The 20,616-nt window shown below is 32.3% G+C and overlaps 1 protein-coding gene across 2 annotated transcripts; it reads right to left on the bottom strand.

Annotated features, from left to right (window-relative positions):
• Positions 1-549: 549 nt before the first annotated feature.
• LOC134272948 (HORMA domain-containing protein 1-like) lies at positions 550-20,580 on the bottom strand. 2 transcript variants are annotated; one of them, XM_062755120.1, is made up of 20 exons: positions 20,469-20,580; positions 15,297-15,347; positions 14,546-14,690; positions 13,803-13,903; positions 13,378-13,398; positions 12,949-12,975; positions 10,309-10,373; positions 9,662-9,813; positions 8,869-8,981; positions 7,503-7,604; positions 7,086-7,167; positions 6,514-6,614; positions 6,309-6,425; positions 6,107-6,172; positions 5,050-5,213; positions 4,844-4,937; positions 4,689-4,724; positions 3,580-3,669; positions 2,178-2,282; positions 550-1,790 (listed from the first exon to the last, which is right to left on the bottom strand). In XM_062755120.1, the coding sequence occupies exons 2-20, from the start codon at positions 15,333-15,335 to the stop codon at positions 1,686-1,688; spliced, it is 1,725 nt and encodes a 574-aa protein (XP_062611104.1). In that variant the 5' UTR covers positions 15,336-15,347; positions 20,469-20,580; the 3' UTR covers positions 550-1,685. The 2 variants fall into 2 exon arrangements, with proteins under 2 accessions (XP_062611104.1, XP_062611105.1); XM_062755121.1 differs by having other exon boundaries at positions 20,486-20,506.
• Positions 20,581-20,616: the final 36 nt, after the last annotated feature.

Genomic DNA, 20,616 nt, shown 5'->3' with positions numbered 1-20,616 from the left:
TTTAACCTTGCACATAACTTTTGAGCAGTTAGGACTAGGGCCTTCATATGTCATACAGGTGTATTCCATGTGACAAGGTCTTATTTTGGATACCAACAATTCTGACCATGACATTTGACCTACATCTGAAAAACTACAACCTTGGCCATGATTTTGAAACAGTTTGAGCCAGGGATTTGATATTTTACATGTGTATTTCTTATGACAAGGTCTTCTTCTGGGTACCTTTAATTTGACCTTGAAGTTTGACCCACATATTAAAAACTTTAAACTTTTTCCAAAAGCTGTCATATAGGGGCATCAGTGTTTCACAAACATATCTTGTTAATCAATGCGATGATTTAGCCCCCTTAGATATTTAATATGCACCTCATCCTTTGAGCATTACAGTGAAGCATGTACTCCTCAAGTATCTAAATCAAGTACTGACCTCAAAAACATCTATAATTGTATACTCCAAGGACAGTTGAATTATCCTAATCAGAGACAATATAAAAAATAAAATTTACTTTTTAACAACAATTTTTTATTGATTGTATAGTACCAAAAAATAATCAACAATAAAAACAATTTAAGACTACTCTGTTATCTAGACAGTGTATGATCTAACAACAAATAAGACTAAAATCAACAAAGTACTCACACTTGCAAGTATAACAGAGAAAAAAAGGAATACACAACACAATTATAATTCTTGAGACAAGCATAAAATTCTCACTTTTCAATAATTTCAAGATTTCCATAGCAAAACTTTCAAACAAAAAATACAACACATTACAACAATAACAAAGTTAAAATTGTTTGAATCATCATTATTGTACATGTATTATTATTCCAAATATTTTATATCATGAGCAATTAGATATTAAAACTTCTTATAAACGAAGGGGGAAAAAAAAGACAATATGACCAAAATGAAAAGCATTTGTTAATCAATACACTGAAACATTGATCATTCTGGGTTGTGATCAGTGCTTAAGAAGATAAATATCCATTATAAACAAGCAATACAATTAAGTTTTAGTCAAAGTTTCATATACGAGGTATTATAGACAGATTTACAAATGCAAAATTTAAAGTCAGTCCGCTAAGACTTGGCTACAAGTATTGACTACAAAATGTACTCATATATGAATTTCATGGAAGATAATTATCAAGTCATGCTTTTCATTTGGACAGATAATGATTTAATTTGGGCAAATTGTAATTGAGTGGAGAACAACTCCAACCAACCCTAAACCCTAAATTCAACAATAGCTGTTATATGATATTGCATACAAAAGCCCAAATTCTGAAGTTAGAAGAATTTTAATTAATAAAATTGAATGCTATCTTCAAAATTATTTGCCTGTGCCAAAAGTTTATTTCCATGTACAATGGCCTAATATTCATAGTTTGTGTCCTCTTTTGCCCTGAGATATTGAAAACATTCTCTCAATTTACTTAAGGTTAAGTAAAGTTATTACCTAAATGACAAAAATGGGGATTTATTTGCTGAGGGAGGTTGATGAACTGAATTCACATAAAATTCATAGACCGAAAACCTACTAGACTTTGCACTATAATCTGACAAGTAAGTCAAAAATTTAAGAAATGATTCAGTTTTCATAAATTCTAAAATATATACATTCAATTTTCAGGACTTTATCTCTGTTGGCATGTTTTAATGCTGGTACAGTCTCTCATCAAACCATGATGGCCTTAGAAACATCACTTGCTTTCTTCTTACTTCTGGGATAGTCTTCATCAACTGTCACATCCTGACTGTCAGCAATCTCAAACTCAGAATTCTGAAAATATATGTACGTTAAGTTTGTCAGCATAAAATTTGCCAGACAGTTGAAAAAAAAACAACATACAGCAACTGCCTATCTAGTGATGTTTGTAGTTTGATATCATAGGAAAAATATCCATTTTTCAGTATTTTCTAAATATTGGATGTCCATTTTTAAAACATCATTATCTTGAAGTCCAGTTCCTTTCCTTATTTGACGTTGAGCATGCTACTAAATATCTGAGCCTTGAAATGCTATTTATATTAAGAATTATAACTGTTATATTTTCTGCGATTTTAAAACCTATATCATAAATGGAAAATTTTGAATCAATTTTGTTCACTAACACAGTGAAATTGAAAAGTATTTATATCACAGATAATTTACCAATGTTCATCATACCTCATATATCTTTGAGCACGCTCTTTTCTTGCCTTTTCTCTGAATCTGCTGAGAATCTTTGTCATCATCAGGTTTCTTTTGCAGTAGACGAGGACTTTGTCTGACCTATATTATTTATTGCATCAGAATTTAAATCACATTCTATAAATAAGTTTTAAATCAGATCATCAGATTACTTTTGTGAAACCAGAATTCTCTGTCGAGACTGTAGCTCTACTGGTTTGTACTTTAAACAAAAAAAACAAAATTGGCAGTTGGGACCTGAAACTTCACAACAGCAATAAATAGAATAATGATCATGTATCTCAGTGTATATTAATACTTGCATGCCACATTATACATGTACTATAAGCAGACTAAAGTTGTATTTGGAATTGCACTTTTTAAGTATTTCACAGAAATTCTTAATGTTAGTAACCATGGCAACACTTTTCTTCAAAATCAGAAGTTGATATACAGAATTATGTATCTTAGTGTAGTCTACCTGTGTGTCAAGTTATATTGAAATCAGACCAAAACTGTAGGAGGAGTAGCATTTTGAAAGTTTTTCATGGAAATTTCTATTTCTAGTAACCATGGCAACGCCGTTCATTGAAACCAGAAACCGATATATAGAATTATGTATCTTAGTGCAGTCTACTTGTGTGCAAAGTTATATTGAAATCAGACTAAAACTGCAGGAGGAGTAGCATTTTGAATGTTTTCCACGGAAATTTCTATTTTTAATAACCACAGCAGCACCGTTCATCGAAACCAGAAACCAATATATAGAATTATGTATCTTAGTGTAGTCTACTTGTGTGCCAACTTATATTGAAATCGGACCAAAACTGTACGAGGAGTAACGTTTTAGAGGAATTTCACAGAAATGTCTATTTATAGTAACCATGGCAACACCGTTCAATGAAATCAAAAACCAATACACAGAATTATGTATCTTAGTATAGTCTACTTGTTAGCCAAAATACATTGAAATCAAACCAAAACTGTAGGAGAAGTAGCATTTTGAAAGAATTTCACAGAAATTTCTACTTTTAGTAACCACGGCAACATCATTCATTGAAATCAAAAACCGATATAAAGAATTATGTATCTTAGTGTAGTTTACTTGTGTGCCAAGTTATATTGAAATCAGACCAAAACTGTTGGAGGAGTAGCATTTTGAAAAATTGTTTACAGACAGACGGACGACGGACGCATTACTATCGCATAAGTAGAGCTAAAAATTAATAAAGTTCAAAATCTATTTCATAAAGAACATGTTTTCATTATTTCATTAATTTAGTTCAATAGTAATTTTCAATTTATGGAGGTGGTATAAGGAAGCCTTCTTGCTTTTATGGTTTAAAAAAATTGCACTTCGATGAAAACATAAATATATGTATACATGTATATGTATTACCTCTGATATTGGTCCCAGTTTCTTTTTCCTTCGCTTTTTCTGTTCTCCAAGCTCCATATCTTCAGTCATGTCAGTAATTTTTTCTATGTGCTTTTTTCAGCAATGGAAAAAAAAATTAAATTGCTAATGTTATTCTGTCCCTATACCATCAGAAGGTATACAATTGGATATTATTTAAACCACTTTTAACCTACAAAAACATTTGATTATTTGTCGCTTCGAAAATTACGCAAGAAGTTGAGCCAGGCCACATAATTATGCCATATAAGTGAACTACACATGTACAGATTCTACTAATTATAGAACATAACTGTCTCAAATTCATATATAAATATCTCCCACTTTTAATGATCATGTAGACTTTATATGCGTATATATAATTAGACGTGTGATCTCCCTTTATGCTTTGATAGCCACTGCAAAATTTAAATGGATCAATTGCCAACTGAAAGTTAAGAACAATTTTGAAGAAAAACCTCCAGTTGAAGGTCTATCAGATTGATTAACCTCATATATTTCAGTACACAATCATTAACAAACCTGATACATTTAAGTACATGTAATAATGTCAGGTCATTCACATGACAGTTGGAAATCAAGGAGAAAATAAGGCAAAGTCCCACACTCAATAAATATTTTGGTAGTGTGCATCCTTAGATGCAATATCTGTGCAAGTTTGGTCTCGGTAGGACTTCAAGACATTTGGGATTGGACTTGCTCCCCAAAATATTTTTCCGTTCAATCAACCTGAAAATTTAGTAAGATTCAGTAGAAATTAAGATTAGACATCCAAACTGGTTGTATGAATACCTAGATGCATCATCTGTGCAAGTGTTTAGAGGTAGGGCTTATAGCTTTGTGGGATTGAACCTCTTAAAAAAGGGGAAGGCTTATCCAGACAATGTAAATCCAGGGACATCAACAACAGTTGGAACCATGGGATAATTTAAGCATAACAGACTTCACCTGTTATACAAATTAACTTACCTTTCCAACTATCATTCATGCCCTGGAATACCCAATAAGCTAGACAGTGATTCCTAAATACATGTAAGCTTACTCAACTCCTGAGGTAAACTGAAAAACTTTTCTTCCTTTTTCTTACTTACCTTTTCAGTTGACTCAACATCTTGTGTCTCTTCCATCTAAAATACAGAACAAGAAGTCAGAATCTAAAAGTTCCGATTGAAATACTTTGCTTCATGAGAGCTTATCAAATTAAAATTTTCAAATCAGGTGGGTTATTTTTTTTTAAAGCATATACCTTATTTTCTTCATTGTTGATGACAGTCTTATTAATAAGGTACTTTTCAACTCCCTCATTCATTATTTTCTCATTGTCTACCATTTTTCCCAGCCTAAAAAAAAGATATATGCATATTATACTATATGTATGCAAGTCTATCAATATCATTTATTACATCAGTAAAATGTACTTTGTAAACTTCGATTTACTTAATAATATCTCACTTTTTGCCCTTCCCAGAATTCTTCACATATCCTTCTTTTTCCATTCTGTCAATGAGTCCATGTGCAATATTTACTTCTACTCCCAGCCTCTTAGCCAGACTTGGTGCCACAACTCTGCTGGACTCAGTAGCTGCCATCAGAGCTCTTCTGTACAGACATGTTGTCTAAGATAAATAAAAAGGTGCATAAGTGGGCTACAGCAAAACTTGTACGAACACGGATATTGTGAATTCACAAATATAGCGAAATTATTTTGGATTCCCAACTATATAAATTTAATGAATTCCTTATACGGATATAACAAATTACAGATATAGCAAAGTAATTTCAAAGGCCCCAGTGACTTTGTCATAACCAAGTTTTACTGTATCATTTTGCCCAAAGAACAGGGTAACAAAGGACTTTTTGAAATTTTTTGTTGAATCACAGAATACTTTAAGAAATTAAATAGAAGGGTTGGGAAGCCCTGGGCATCCTAGGCATTATGTTAGGCTGCTTTGGTACCTCAATATAAGGATGATCAATACTAAATAAATATAGTAATAGAAAGTGTAATAACTTGTTACCACTATGCATTTACTCACTACCTGCATATTTAATTTATATGAATGTGTGTAGCAATTATAAGGTAAACATTATTCAAATTATTGTTGCTGGTGCATAAAACCTGCTTAAAATTCTATTCATAATCCAATTTATATCTGTGAACCATGTTCTGCTCATGCCCACTGAGTATTGGTCCTTGAAGCTATTATTGCCAAACTGCATTATGATGGACTTCATTTCCATTTTTCCCATTAGATCAAAAGTTTAGTTTTGAATTAACAGAATCGCCATATTTATGGCTAAAATACCATCCTATTTCTCAAATGAATCACACATACAAACATGGATACCGACTCTATCACTTTAATTTAAATACATGTAATAGGATCAACCAGTGATTTATTCATCAGAAATTGCAATTAACTGGTATTAAAGCAATTCCACATTTGACTTTCATCACTGATATAACTCTATAAATAACATATTATAATTACTGGTTAGAGGTATTCACCTGAATAGCTATAGGACTCAGCTTGTACAGATAGGGATCTGTTGGCTGCTTTATAGGATCATCTTTCTGTGAAAACAAAATAAGATTAAGTATCTCATTTTTTCCCATTAATTACAGTATATTGCCATATTACAAGTCATGCTTTTTATGGCATTATATGGCTAAATTAATTGTCAGAGAATAAATGTCATTTCATACTAACATCAGCACAGACATCACACACATGGTGTTCTGGGGCCTCATATTCCTCCTTGATACAGAAGCATAGCCCATGTTGCCAGTACTTGCAGATGGCACATAACACCATCAGTCCATCATCCTACAATTTAGAATGGTATGTTACATGAGTGTTACAAAATCTCTTATAATACATACAGACAATCTTCACAGTGTTGTTATTCACTGACCTCATTACAACCACATGGACATCGGACCCCAAATTCCTCCTCAGTTTCTGTCATCTGACTCATTTCAGAGCCAAGCATTTCAACTGCTTTACCATCAGAACCTACAAAACATGCATATTATATAATATCTTCAAGCATTTCCAACTTAAGAGAATCAAGAAAATTTATTAGAAAATCATAAACCTTCCTCAACCATCAGCTCATACTTCTACATCTCAATGGCTCACTTATCACTATGATTAGCCAAAAATATCGGGACTTAATTTGTATGAATTCATTAAAACTTGATATTTGTTTGTCCATTGCAGAAAAAAAAAAATGAGAAAATCTGCACTAGAGATTAAACTACTCTTTAAAATTTAAAATCAATTATTTTTACTTCAAAATACTGAGGGAAAATTAAATCTCATGGCTTCCATTAGAAGCATCATGATAAACAGTTTGATGATTTTTGGCATTTTTTTTCCTGGTCTGATGTTTTGAGAATTTCAACAAGATGAAAGATCTTGGTCATCAGCACAGACATTCAGATGTCTAATTTTCAGTAGGTCAGTATCTAATCAGTCTTCTACCTGGAATTTCTGGACTTTCTGTTGGGACCACTGGAGTTGGTTGTGATTCATCTTTCTTTATCTTCTCATCTTTTTTAGTGTCCTTGAAAGAATTTAGAAATGCTTTGCATGTATTAAGGTAAATATTTGTATTCAATTGTGCAATTCAAGTTTCTTAAGGTTTATTCTAACTTTGCGTTATTGTATATGTATATTGTATTATATGATAATAACACTAACATTACCTACATAAAAATATGTTATTGATAATTGTAATCATTCATCTAATTGAGAGATAACTAGTGACCTCTGAGGCAATTGCATTCATTCATTGGGAAGTAAATTAACATTCTCAACTACATTTATCTGTTGCTCAAGAATCTAAAGAAAAACTGATGCTCTTTAGATGTCTAGCTCAATACAGTGTTTGAAGCCTACTTTACATAAAGTGTGAACTTCAGTCTCTGTCTTCATCTCAGCTGTCTCCTCCTCCTTGATGTCAAACATTGCTTCATTTGTTTTCACCCTCATTTTAATTCTGTAAAAGAAATAAGATACCAGACTCAGAAAAGTATCTGCAAAGAAAATTAAATATTTTTGCAAATTACTGGTAAATGCAGACTTATACTTTATACAGTAAAAAACAGATATTAAGCAAAGACATATAGGGACCTTATTAAGGTACAAATTTACTTCTGACACTATATATCCGAAATGTTATATATACGTATAAACAATTTGTTTATAAAGTATATATAGTGAATTTTAAAGTAGATTTTATATTTAATTTAAATGCCCTTATTGTAATATACAGGAATTGTTAGTATGAACATAAACAGCATCTATAATCTTAGACTTTATAATTCTGCATTAACATTAACAAAACTTGTTCCACTCTCAGTGGGAAATAAATAAAACAAGAGGCCCATGGACCACTCTATTCCTTTCACATGTTTTACATTTCTTTTAAAAATAATGAACAGGTGAAAAAAAGTCTTTAGGTTGCCCCAAATTTATTACTATTTTTGTAGTTTTAGGACAAGCTACTAGTTCATTGGGATTAGATTTGGTGGCTGAAGAAGTGTTGAGCTGATACAAGATTTGAAATTTTTCATTTCATGGAGGATATGAATTCATAGATCTCTTCATGCCTTAAATGAAACCCACATGAAAATTGTTTATTCAACAGCTATCTCGCATCTAAAATTACCCAATATACAGAAGCTGCTATTTTTAAAAGACACAAGCTTTTTTTCATATCTTTAACAAATATTATGGTAGAGTGCCCGTCCAATCTTTCAACTATAAAATTCCAATTAGCTTTATCCAAGAAAGCTCTTAGACAGCTAAGTTAAAGTTGGTACTGTACCTATTGTAGAGAAGCATATATAGCGAATATATAAAAATGTTTTAAACAAACTTCCATAATTATACTTGTGCATACAATAAACAGTTAATCAATCGTCAGACAAATTTCCATCAGAAAAGCTCACTTGATTGAGCCTTTGGCTCAGATGAAATGAACATAAATTTGTTCTAAAATAAACAAAAATCTGCAAAAATATAATATCAACAGATAAACATACCTGTGGAAAGGCTAGTAAAATAGGCAACATGCATAATAAAGTATATATAAGCCATTATTATCAAGTATTTCAATTATATTTACATGTACAATTAGGAATAAAACTTGTTTTTACACCTTCTTTACATGGCAGAAAATCCAGTGCATTAGAAATGTATTGTTTTCTATTTGTCAAATGTTTCAACATCCCTTTAAACAACCCTTCAACTTTTACAAGAGAAATCTTACAGTTGCAACATCTCCAACATTGATGGTCACAGGTTCCTCTTCATATTTGAAATCTGTGCATGTGGATGGCTTAAATCCAGGGGGTTCATATTCTGGAGGGGTAACTACAAAATTAGATTGACAAATTAAAGAACAACTTAGAAAATATGTGTTTAATGGGCTGACATATAGATTTCTTCAAGCACTTGCCCACTGACAACTGCATGGTTGAAATATTCCTTGCTGCTTTGAATATTGCTAGCAGTTAAAAAAAACTCCCTTCAGTAGGTACGTAAAATATGCAAGGTTGTGTCATGACTTTACAGTGTTGATTTGTTAAGAATTGTTTTATTAAATCCTTTTTTTTTCCAGACGGTGTATGCTTAGATGATTTTTGTGGGCCTTTCACTATTACTATCACTGTAATTGTCCACTTATTGGTCACCTGCCCAAGAGTTAGTGCCCAGCAAAAATTTACTTGCCCCCTCTGTAATTCATCTAGGGTGTCAGGTAATAGACTTTGTCAGCCCCTACTTTAAACAATCAATGTAATACTGTAAACTGACTTTTATTCGGGTGTGAGAAATGTTTGCAAGTTTTGCGACCTACTTTAACTTGCAAATATTAATGGCAGCAAACCATATATTTCCTTTGTCGTTGTAGAAAATATTTCCTCAGTATCAAAACTTAATCATCTCAGATGGATTTCAAACTGACAAATCGCGAATATAAGATGATGCGAATAATAGTTTGTTTACAATATACAAATAACAAAATATAATTTAGATGTCCAAATAAATCTTACCATCATCATAATATAGCAACTTCATGGTCAGCATAGTGTCTTCCGGAATGGCATTCATTGTTTGTGTTAAAACAACAATTGTGCGAAGGAGGCGAATTGTGGCTTTCTTGATTTCACTCGCAGTGTTGGCACTTGATATCTTTTGGTTATTTCTAAATATATTTATATTTTTTAAGTTAAAAATATATTATAATTAACCAACAAACTGAAATATAAAGCACTTGCATTTTTTGAACTATTACAACTATTTGTTTTTGAAGGACAACCTTGCAGGTTAGCATTTTGAAATACTCATCTTGATGACTGGGGAAATGAAATGAAAATCATAATAGTCATCCAGGTCTTGTACCCACAAAATAGGGATAAGCATCTAAAGTACATACTTCTATCACTGACACACACTTTCCATTTTAACCAAACTTATTCCAAATAAGAATACTTAAGCTACTTTAATTTGTCTTTTACCTTCAATGTGTATTCATTCCTTATTTAACCCCACCCCCACCCACAAAAGTTATAGTGCCTAAATCTTGTTTTCAAAATAAAAAAATAATTCAACTTAAAATTCATATTCAAAGAGTTTGTATCTCAAACTTTTCAGATCTGTACGTCTTAAACAGAAAAAAAAAATCCACCTGCTTCCTTACCTGTAGATATCTACTCCTGTCTCATCTGCATAGCTGAACTTGAATGTGTAGGATTCAATCAAGGTCTACAAAAGAAAGTTAAATACATGTAGCATCACCAAATGATTGATCTTATAAGGTTGAATTAAATATTCCAAAAAAAAATTAATGCAGTCTTTCATGAATATTATCCCTCTTTCATCATATGAAACAATATGTAAAGAAGTAAATGTATTACATGTATTATTTTTCAACTGAATTTTTGCAATTTCATTGGTTCAAACATATGACACAACTATATTTTGGTGGACATGCACCTCTGGAAGGCGAGCACTTTTATCTAGTAATATAGATGACACCTAACCATTTTAATTTTTTTTTTTAAGAAATTATTTATTTCTATCCAAGTGATGGGAAAATAAATCATTTATATATAATAAGCTTGTTATTGACTCTTTACAGAAATATATAGATATCTTCATATGATTGATCAATCATATATTTCTGTAAACAGTCAGCAACCTTCAAAGTAATATTATACAAGAGGCCCATGGGCCACATCGCTCACCTGAGCACTGTGGCTAGGAAAAAGTAGAAATTGGTTTATTATTGAAAAGTTTAAATCTTAAAGTAGTCCCATGACCAATCATGGCTTTGCTATTCTTGAGAAGAAGATTTTTAAAGAATTTTCCTATATATATCTATGTAAAACTTTGGATAGCCATTTTGGCCCCGCCTTACCCCCGGGGGTTATAATTTGAACAAACTTGAATCTACACTACCTGAGAATGCTTCCATATAAACAAGATCAATTATAGCTTTGATTTTCTTGAGATGAAGATTTTAAAGAATTTTCCTATATAGTTCTATGTAAAACTTTAGTTGTCCATTTTGCCCCCCACCCCCACCCGGGGCATGATTTCAATAAAAATATGATCAATTATAGCTTTTCTATTTTGGAGGAGAAGATTTTTTTGAAGAATTTTCCTATATATTTCTATGTAAAACTTTAGTCGTCCACTGTGGCCCCGCCCTACCCCCGGGGGTCTTGATTTGAACAAACATGAATCTACACAACCTGAGGATGCTTCCATATGATATAAATATGATCAATTATGGCTTTACTATTCTTGAGAAGAAGATTTTAGAGAATTTTCCTATATATTTCTAAGTTAAACTTTGATTGGCCAGTGTGGCCCCGCCCTACCCCCGGGGGTCATGATTTGAACAAACTTGAATCTACACTACCTGAGGATACTTCCATATAAATATGATCAATTATGACCTGTTCTTGAGAAGAAGATTTTTAAAGAATTTTCCTATATATATCTATGTAAAATTTTGGTTGGCCATTTTGGCCCCGCCCTACCCCCGGGGTCATGATTTGAACAAACTGGAATCTACACTACCTGAGGATGCTTCCATATAAGGTTCACCTTTCCTGGCACAGTGGTTCTTGAGAAGAAGATTTTTAAAGAATTTTCCTATATATTTCTATGTAAAACTTTGGTCGGCCATTGTGGCCCCGCCCTACCCCCAAGGGTCATGATTTGTAAAAAGTTGAATCTACACTACCTGAGGATGCTTCCATATAAGCTTCATCTTTCCTGGCACAGTGGTTCTTGAGAAGAAGATTTTTAAAGAATTTTCCTATATATTTCTATGTAAAATTTGGTCAGCCATTGTGGCCCCGCCCTACCCCCGGGGGTCATGATTTGAACAAACTTGAATCTACACTACCTGAGGATGCTTCCATATAAGCTTCATCTTTCCTGGCACAGTGGTTCTTGAGAAGAAGATTTTAATAAAGAATTTTCCTATATATTTCTCTGTAATACTTTGGTAGGCCATTGTGGTCCCGCCCTACCCCCGGGGGTCATGATTTGTAAAAACTTGAATCTACACTACCTGAGGATGCTTCCATATAAGTTTCATCTTTCCTGGCACAGTGGTTCTTGAAAAGAAGATTTTTAAAACATGCCACCAAATTTTTATTGAGCCTTCGGCTCAGGTGAGCTAATAATAAAGAATGCTTAAATGAATATAAAGAAATATTACACAGGTTTATATATATGTGTAACAGGAAGAGAGGAAATGTATGGTTGGACCAGGAATCAAACCCGGGATCCCTGCATCAGTAGTCAGGTGCTCTACCGACTGAACTACCCAGGCCAATATCAACAACCCAAACCATTACATTCCACCCTCCTTAAACGGTCTTTGCCCTAAAAGACACAACCCAAGTTCTTATTACCCCCTGGCAGGACTTTCACCAGGGGTGGTCAACAGCACCAAATCTGTTACTGGAAAGGAGAAAATGTATGGCTGGACTAGGAATCGAACCCACACCCCTGCATCTCTAGTCAGGTGCTTTACCAACTGAGCTACCCAGGCTGATATCCATGATCCAAACCATTACATACTGTAGACGTACTTTTTTCCACAAGGTCATAATTCCGCGGAATCTCAATTTCTGTTTAATCCGCGGGTAGAAAATTACGCGGATTTTCTAAATTGTCACTCTATACCTTACTTTTATATTAAGTACGCTTGAACAAATTTCCGCGGAATATTTATGATCGCGCATAGCGTAAATGAATACCACGCGGAAAAAAGTACTTCTACAGTATATTATACAGAATACTTAAATAATCAACTTACCTCAGGGTTTTCTGGATCACGGTAGAGCTGAAATGTAGAACCATACTTATTTTTACAAATGATCACGAATTGTCGAATAACAAATAAACTTTTTTTTCTTTCAGAAACATTTCTTTTATTCAAAATAAAGATATGAGACTTTTGAGAAAACAACCCATGTTTCAAAATGCTATGTGAAGTACAATTTATATCCTTAAACTGAAGACTTGGTTGCAAAATAAAACCAATTATATCTGAATTTCAGCAATAAATTCTGAATTCTTTCAGCCCATTGATGACTTAATACTGGGTCCTAATTAACTGTCATCTGTAGCATCATTGTGAGCTAGGATACTGAAAACAGCTTATATTATGGTGTTTTTATACTTATATAGAGAGTGAGGGAGCTTTCAGGAATTCAGAAAATAAGTGATAATAATAGTTACATACCCCTAGGATAAGTATTCTAAGCTGAAATTTAAAAAATACATTATAACAAAAAAATCTTCCACATTCTGCTAATACATTGTAGTACAGCAAAACTCGGTTATAACGAAGTCGCTGGGACCTTTGAAATTACATCGCTATATCCGTAATTCGTTATAACCGTATAAAAAATTCATTAAATTTATATAGCTGGGGATCCAAATCGACTTCGCTTTATCCGTGAATTCGCAATATCCGTGTTCGTACTAACGAGTTTTACTGTACTATTAAATTTAAATTAAAGACATTTTGTATGTAGTATAAATTTATTTCTGCTATGGTATGCAGTCACAAATTTTGAAATTTGTCCAAGCTTATGTAAAGCACATTTTAATCATACAATCACAATACACATGTAGTGTTCTGATACAACATTTCCATGTACTTACATATTTCTTGTCCAAGGCATCAAAGCATCCTTTCATATACTGTATGAATTTACACACTCCTGGACAAGCACTGTCATCTCTCAAAGTTTTCAAATGTAGGTCTATAGGATGAAAATTATAAATGCAGTCATTGGACTCTAATTGGAATGAAATTATAGGTATATGGCATTAAAAGCAATAAAATGCTTTCTTTGATTGTTAGTACAGGAATTTAAGTTCCAGTTGCAGAAAAAATACTTAATATACACAATTATATAATAATTAATAAGAATTAAAATTGTATTATTGATTTTAAATTTGTATTATTGTATAAAGACTTAAGTTTCTTTCATTGATGGGAGAGCCAGTACGTGCTAGAGAAATCTATACAGGTGGTTGCTTAACAGCATTAAAGTAAAATTGTATGTGATATCCAGTGTTTTCCCTTTATTTCAAAGTAAAGGGTTAGAGATAAGTTGTAACAGGCTAGGGGCTGAGGTTTATGAACAAAATCTCTGTGGACCTAACCACAAAATTTTATTTCAAAGCGGCATTTTTGTCAATTGAAGCAGTCAATTTGGCCAGTAGCCGGTTCTTAGGGAAAACACTGGATATCTGATAGAAAAATGATAAAGTATAAAAAACATTACACTGTTGTTCTTATTTTCCAATCCTTTCAAATGATGGTATCTAACCATAAATATCCATCTTAAATTAAAATTTGTACAGCATTTTATCAAATCTTGTAAGGAATTAATCTGTACCTTCAATTGAACGATCTCCAAATGCATGCTCTGGAAACAAGGCTCTTAGGTAAGCAATGTTTGAAACTGCCACAGCCAAAAGTTTCTTCACAAACAGTATGGACTTCTGTTCTGTCACAGTCTCATTTGGAAAAATCCCTGTCAACTAAAATCAAAATTAATCATGGTTACATATATACCTGTGAACAAGTGTAAACAATTTTGTTGAAATTATAATGATCAAAATGTCATTAAAGCTTAATAGCCAAAATTTGAAGTTTGAATTTAAAATAAAGTTATCTCAAACCTTATATCAAACTTTACAGACAAACACAACAGACAGAAAACATGATACTGTATACAGGGAAATTTTCGCCCCCATTTTATTTTCACCCCTTTCGCCCTACCCTCATTTGGGCAAATTTAAAACGGGGTGAATTCAAAGAATACAGTTTAACTTCTTAAACAAAACTAGGACTGGGCAAATTTAAAATGGAGCAAAATTGTTTGCAAGAGTGAAAGGGCGAAAATAAGATGGGGCGAAAATAACCCTGTATACAGTATTTCAAATTAAGCAGTTTTAAACAGTTCACATAATCAACATGATCAATTACACTTATAATTTCTGAGATTTTTAAACCATTTTCCTTGAATGCATGATGAATGGTCTGTTCTCTCAAGATCAATGCAACAGTACATTAAAAGGGAAACATTTACATTGCTGCATACATTACACATGTATATATTCAATGCCATTTCTTGAACATCTTACATCTTTAGTTTTCTCTCTTTGGCACTGTGTAGTTGCCATTTCTCCGAGGGTCTGAAATTAAAAAAAAAATTGTAATTTTAGCAACAGCTCAAGTTTTTGTACCTATAGTGTTTCTAAAAAATATTCAGGATTTGTTGTGAGCACTGTTTACATTCTTGATCGAATAGAATAATAAAATTGCGCTTTCAAATTCAAAACATGTCCCTGGTCAACTGTATTTCCGAGAAATCACTTAAGTTGGTAGATGTATGCTTTATATACAATTTTTTTTCTATGTATGCTTTGAGATATATACATTATGAATATTGCAGCCATTCCAATCAGCATAAAGAACAGATTACTGTGAGTGACTGTCTTGTATCTGCACTGGTTGTGACCTGTTTTTTGATGAAGTACATGTACGTAATAAAATGGCATAAAATGTACAAAAGGTGAATTCTGTGTACCTTTTCCAAGTCTATATTTTGTTAAGTTTGTTTTCATTTTTTCTCAAGTTTATAACAAAATTTATAGGCATTTTGTTTATCAAATGATTAACTTTAATTTTGTTCATAGAGTGCATTAAAATTACTCATCAATGCATTTTTTTTGTAAATGCACATGACTTTCCTACCCCTTCTTAACCATTCATCCTGGAGTAACTGTTCTGAATTCAATGGTTGATTTTTTTTGCAATATGTGCAAAAGGGCCTATTGGAATCAAAGTTTTGAATGTCTTCAGGCTATGATTTGAGACCAGCCAGTTATTTGATCAGTCTACGCGAAAGTTTAAAATTTTTACAGGACAAAATGTCTGGCAAAAATAAGATTTTTACCAGACCAAACAATTACCAGACCGACTTTTTTTACTTTAAATCCATACATCGTTATGATACTGAGATTGAGAGGTTGGGTGGGATGGGGTTAATTCTCACTGTGACATTTAACCTTAAATAAATTCAGAGTGAAATGGACAAGTTAACTATTATTTTATAATTTTCCTTTGTAAAAGGTATCTTCTTATACAATTGCATGCATTTTTTTCTTCATATTTGACTTATACACAAGACACTGTACACCCATTCTCAATTTAAGGGCTCAAATAATGTCGCCTCATTTTCATTTAGAAGACATACCACTGATGTAATTTTCAAATCAACATTATAAATAGTCATATAACAATGAATAAGAATTCATATAATTATCGATCTGAAAGGGTATTTAAAAAGTTCCAAATTCAACTATAGTAGCGTATTTGAAATGTACGTTACTGTCGCCGAGGCAAATATTATGCTGAATCCCCTCTGTGTAATATGCAGTTTTGATTCTCAAGTAAAAATTTTCTGATAAGTTAAACCTTGTATCATATACATTTCTTTTTATAACAATAAATACATTTTCTTTGTGATAATAAATCATTTTTATTGTGCAATGTCCCTGTCGCTTAATTCTATTCCAACCAATTTACAAGCAAAGACAAAGATTATACAACTGATAGTTCTTTTCTCCTTTATTTATTGATGGGCTAAATTTGAAATTTCAAAGGATTATTTACTCATACTTAGATAATGTAACATGAAATTGAACAATTTGAGCAACTTTTATAACTATGTTTACGGAATAAAAGACATTTTCAATCGTAGAGATAAGAAAGAAATGTACGTTACCTATATCCTTCCATTAAGAATATATATTAAGTAGAAAATATGAGACGACTCTGAATAAGCAACCCCTTGTACCCTGTAAACTGGCAAAGACGTTTTGCTTAACACAATTAAAAGTTATTTTTTACATGAAAAGTAGTCATTCGAAATGTACGTGACTGAAACGTACGTTACCATGAAATTCGAATTCAGCGAATCTCGCACGAATCTTCATGTATTCTCATACTTTCACACACTCGAATGTGTACACAAAGGAAAGTTTCAAAGGTTGGAGGTCGGCTAAATCCCAAAAATTAATGAAAAGAAACCTTTCTGCTGAGGAAAAAAATTATATTAAGGTCATTTATATGTGATATAATTTTGATACCTGATATGTATTTCTGAATACGAAACCTGTATGATGCATTTCTTATGATATGCAAGTTCAAATAATATCAATATATTGCGTGTGTAACGTACGCTTGTGGAAGAGAATTGATTTTTATATTTGAAATGTACGTTACGTATGGTAACGTACATTTTGCGTACTTCTAACTGACATTTTCTTTTAAGTTTAGTCAATGAATTGCGTTTATACGAGCGAAACAAAATTATCGTTACAATCCATTTAACAACTGACCACATAAAGCCATTGCACTCCATTCCTCGTAAATGTGGTAGACTTTTACCACGTGCTAGAAAGTTTATTTCTAAGCATCTTAATTCATCTTTGGCAACCTTTTTGCAGTTTGTTTACTTTTAATATGCGACTTTTCGTCAATATTCATTTAATTGTTGTTGATAATTTAAAACAAGGTATGCACAGGCTTATAATTGGTAAAAAAAAAAAAAAAAAACAACAAAAAAAAAACACAAGACGGTCACGTACATTTCAACTAATGAAAGGTACACAATACTCAGATTTGTTTGAATCATTGCATTTTGGGTTATATTTTTCCAGATCTGCTGAAAAGCACGTATGTCTGTGTTTTGACAAACGATGTTGCAGCATACTAATGAAATTGTTAACAAGACTGTGGATGGATATATTCGGAATAGATTTTGATCATTTATGTTAAGTTTCAATGGCCAAACACGAACATTTGTTGGATCCTAGCAAAATATGTCTTACTCTTATTTGTTTTTGTCTGTACCCTTGCCCACAGGTAGAACTAACTAGGCAATGGTGTCAATTTCAGCGAAACAGCACAAAAGAATGGTAATGAACTGAGGTGGAGGGGACTCCCCAATAATATGTGAAATGAACGTTACCGAAGTGACGTGACAATCATGTAGCTGATGACAAATAACCTCGTTTGTTACATTATGATTTCTTATATTACTGCGTTAAAACGCTTCATTGAAATGATTTTTATGTCAATAATTGCTTTTTTTCAATATTTACTTACATATTATTACAAGTTTGAAATGTACGTTACCTACTCATATTCTGAGGCAACCGTGTCTTTATAGTGGTGATTGTGACAAATAACACAATGTGATTACATACAGAATCTATTTTGGAATAAACTGACGCAAAACGATGAAATGTTCGATGAATTTTAAGCTTTTTATCAAACAGAAATAAATAATGAAATGTACGTTATATTTACGTAGTTTTCTAAATCGACATGGATATATGTTAAAAAGGACAGTAACTACAAAATAGAATTTTACTAAATGTACATGTTAAGTTCCAGTATCTATAGAAAATGACAAAATTCCAAACTGATCGCTCTAATCAAAACAGAGAGAAGAATTTAAAGCATACATTATAAAAAATTTCTATACATCTGGATCAAAAAGTAACCTTTGTTTTTTGAAAGGAAAAATCAAACGCACGTTCATATGCTGAGAGAATGTGTTGCTGACAGAGTTGGTAGGATGTGCTGGTTTTAAGATGAGATATCCCAATTGTGATTTTTAATGACTACATTTTTTTCTGTAGACCTTTTTGGACATTGCAGAAAGAGTAACGTACATTTCCAGCTACATTTTTGAATAAAATCCTCCCCTACTTCAACGTCTTGTCATTATTTCATGTATTTAAATTTGATGAAAAAAAATCTTGTAACAAAATCTTCAGATACTTTCTTTCAAAGGTAATTGATAGAAAAATTGTTATCTTGAACTTTATTTTTTTTTAAATCAGATAGGCATTTGTGCTCTTATATTGAGAATGGGTGTGTAACAAAGATTTCGTTAAATTTAATATACACTTTCAATGCATATTTATTTTTCCTGAAACAATTCATTATGGTTACTCAAGTTCAATAATCATTTGAAAATAATTTCCCAACCAAATCTACATGTACGCATGTGCTATCTAAATATTTTCCAAACCAAATCTACGTATGAGTTATCTAAAGATCTCTAATCCTTGACAGAGGAAATTCGAATTAGAATAAAAACGATCATGACAGGGTTGTAATACATGAAAATTAATCAGGTATTACTGCTAAATTGGTCAAATAAAGGATATTTGTGGGGAATTTGACCTCTTAATTTAGATTTATTTGGCCTTCTTTTTTATCGGACATTTGGTCCTCACAGTATACTGAAATTTTTTACCGAGTCCGACCCGACCTAAATTTTAACGGTAAAAACCGACGGTCTGGTGACTTTCGCATAGACTGTTTGATACATGAGCTAGATAACCTAGCTAGTAACTGACTGGTAATAATTCAGCATGCATGGTTAAAACTATTAAATCATACTATTTTAAATTAAGGCTTCAATGCATACATTTCACAATGAGTACTGGTAAGACTGAAACGGTTAACCACGATTCACCACAGTATTTTTTCTTGGTTTGATACAGGGTGCTACAATTTTCACTTCTGTCTTTAGGTTCGGTTCATCTTTCAGTCTGGATTGTTATTCAGATAGATTTAGCATAGGTAAAAACATGTTACTCTGCATAATTAAGTTCTAAAAACAGTAAACGTAAACTTTTGAGGACTGATAGTTTGAAAAATATCTACTGTATACTTTTGAGGACTGATAGTTCGTAAAATAATCTTCAATAGTCAACACATTCTAATCAACTTCCTCTTGTCAATCAGCATGTAAAATGTTAATTGACTAAACGTAGCAAATGAAAACAAACACAAAATGTATCCCAATTGGAAAGAACCGTAATGTCTACTGAACAAAATTATATGGAATGTATTGTACTGTGAAGGATGCAAAGCATTTCATTCCAATTAAAGAGAAATCCATCGGCATGTGATAATGTAAATTGTTACTAGGCCTATATTTTGAGCCAACTTTTTTTGAAAATAGGAATCCATCTACCACAGTACAAATAGATCTACATGCCACAAGTTTGAGATGGTCGGACCCCACGTCTATATCACACAAAAAACATGTGAAAACTGCTCTGAAATTCAAGCTATTTAGAACTGCTTGTTTATAACTCAAACTTTAGACGTTTAGTGGAAAAGATTGCTGGATATGGAAAACATGTTACTTGAACATACATTTGATTTCATCAATATTTTTAAAGAAACTGAAAGAGCTCAGTATTTGACAGAAGAACTGTCTATACCTTATAAACACTTGCACCTTCGTATGTACTACTTCTTTAAGTCTGTAAAATCGGTTCTTTCTTTTCAGTTTCTTGTCAGCAGACGACCACAACGCAGTGTTGACCAACAAAATGTCACGTGATCCTCACTTTTAAGCGCTTTAGTGAC

The sequence above is a fragment of the Saccostrea cucullata genome, unplaced genomic scaffold, assembly GCF_032062105.1.
Source record: "Saccostrea cucullata isolate Sc308-1 unplaced genomic scaffold, CSIRO_AGI_Scuc_v1 ctg7858, whole genome shotgun sequence".
NCBI lineage: Eukaryota > Metazoa > Mollusca > Bivalvia > Ostreida > Ostreidae > Saccostrea > Saccostrea cuccullata.
Note: the sequence above shows the minus strand (reverse complement) of the source record. Positions and strands in the feature narration are given on the sequence as shown.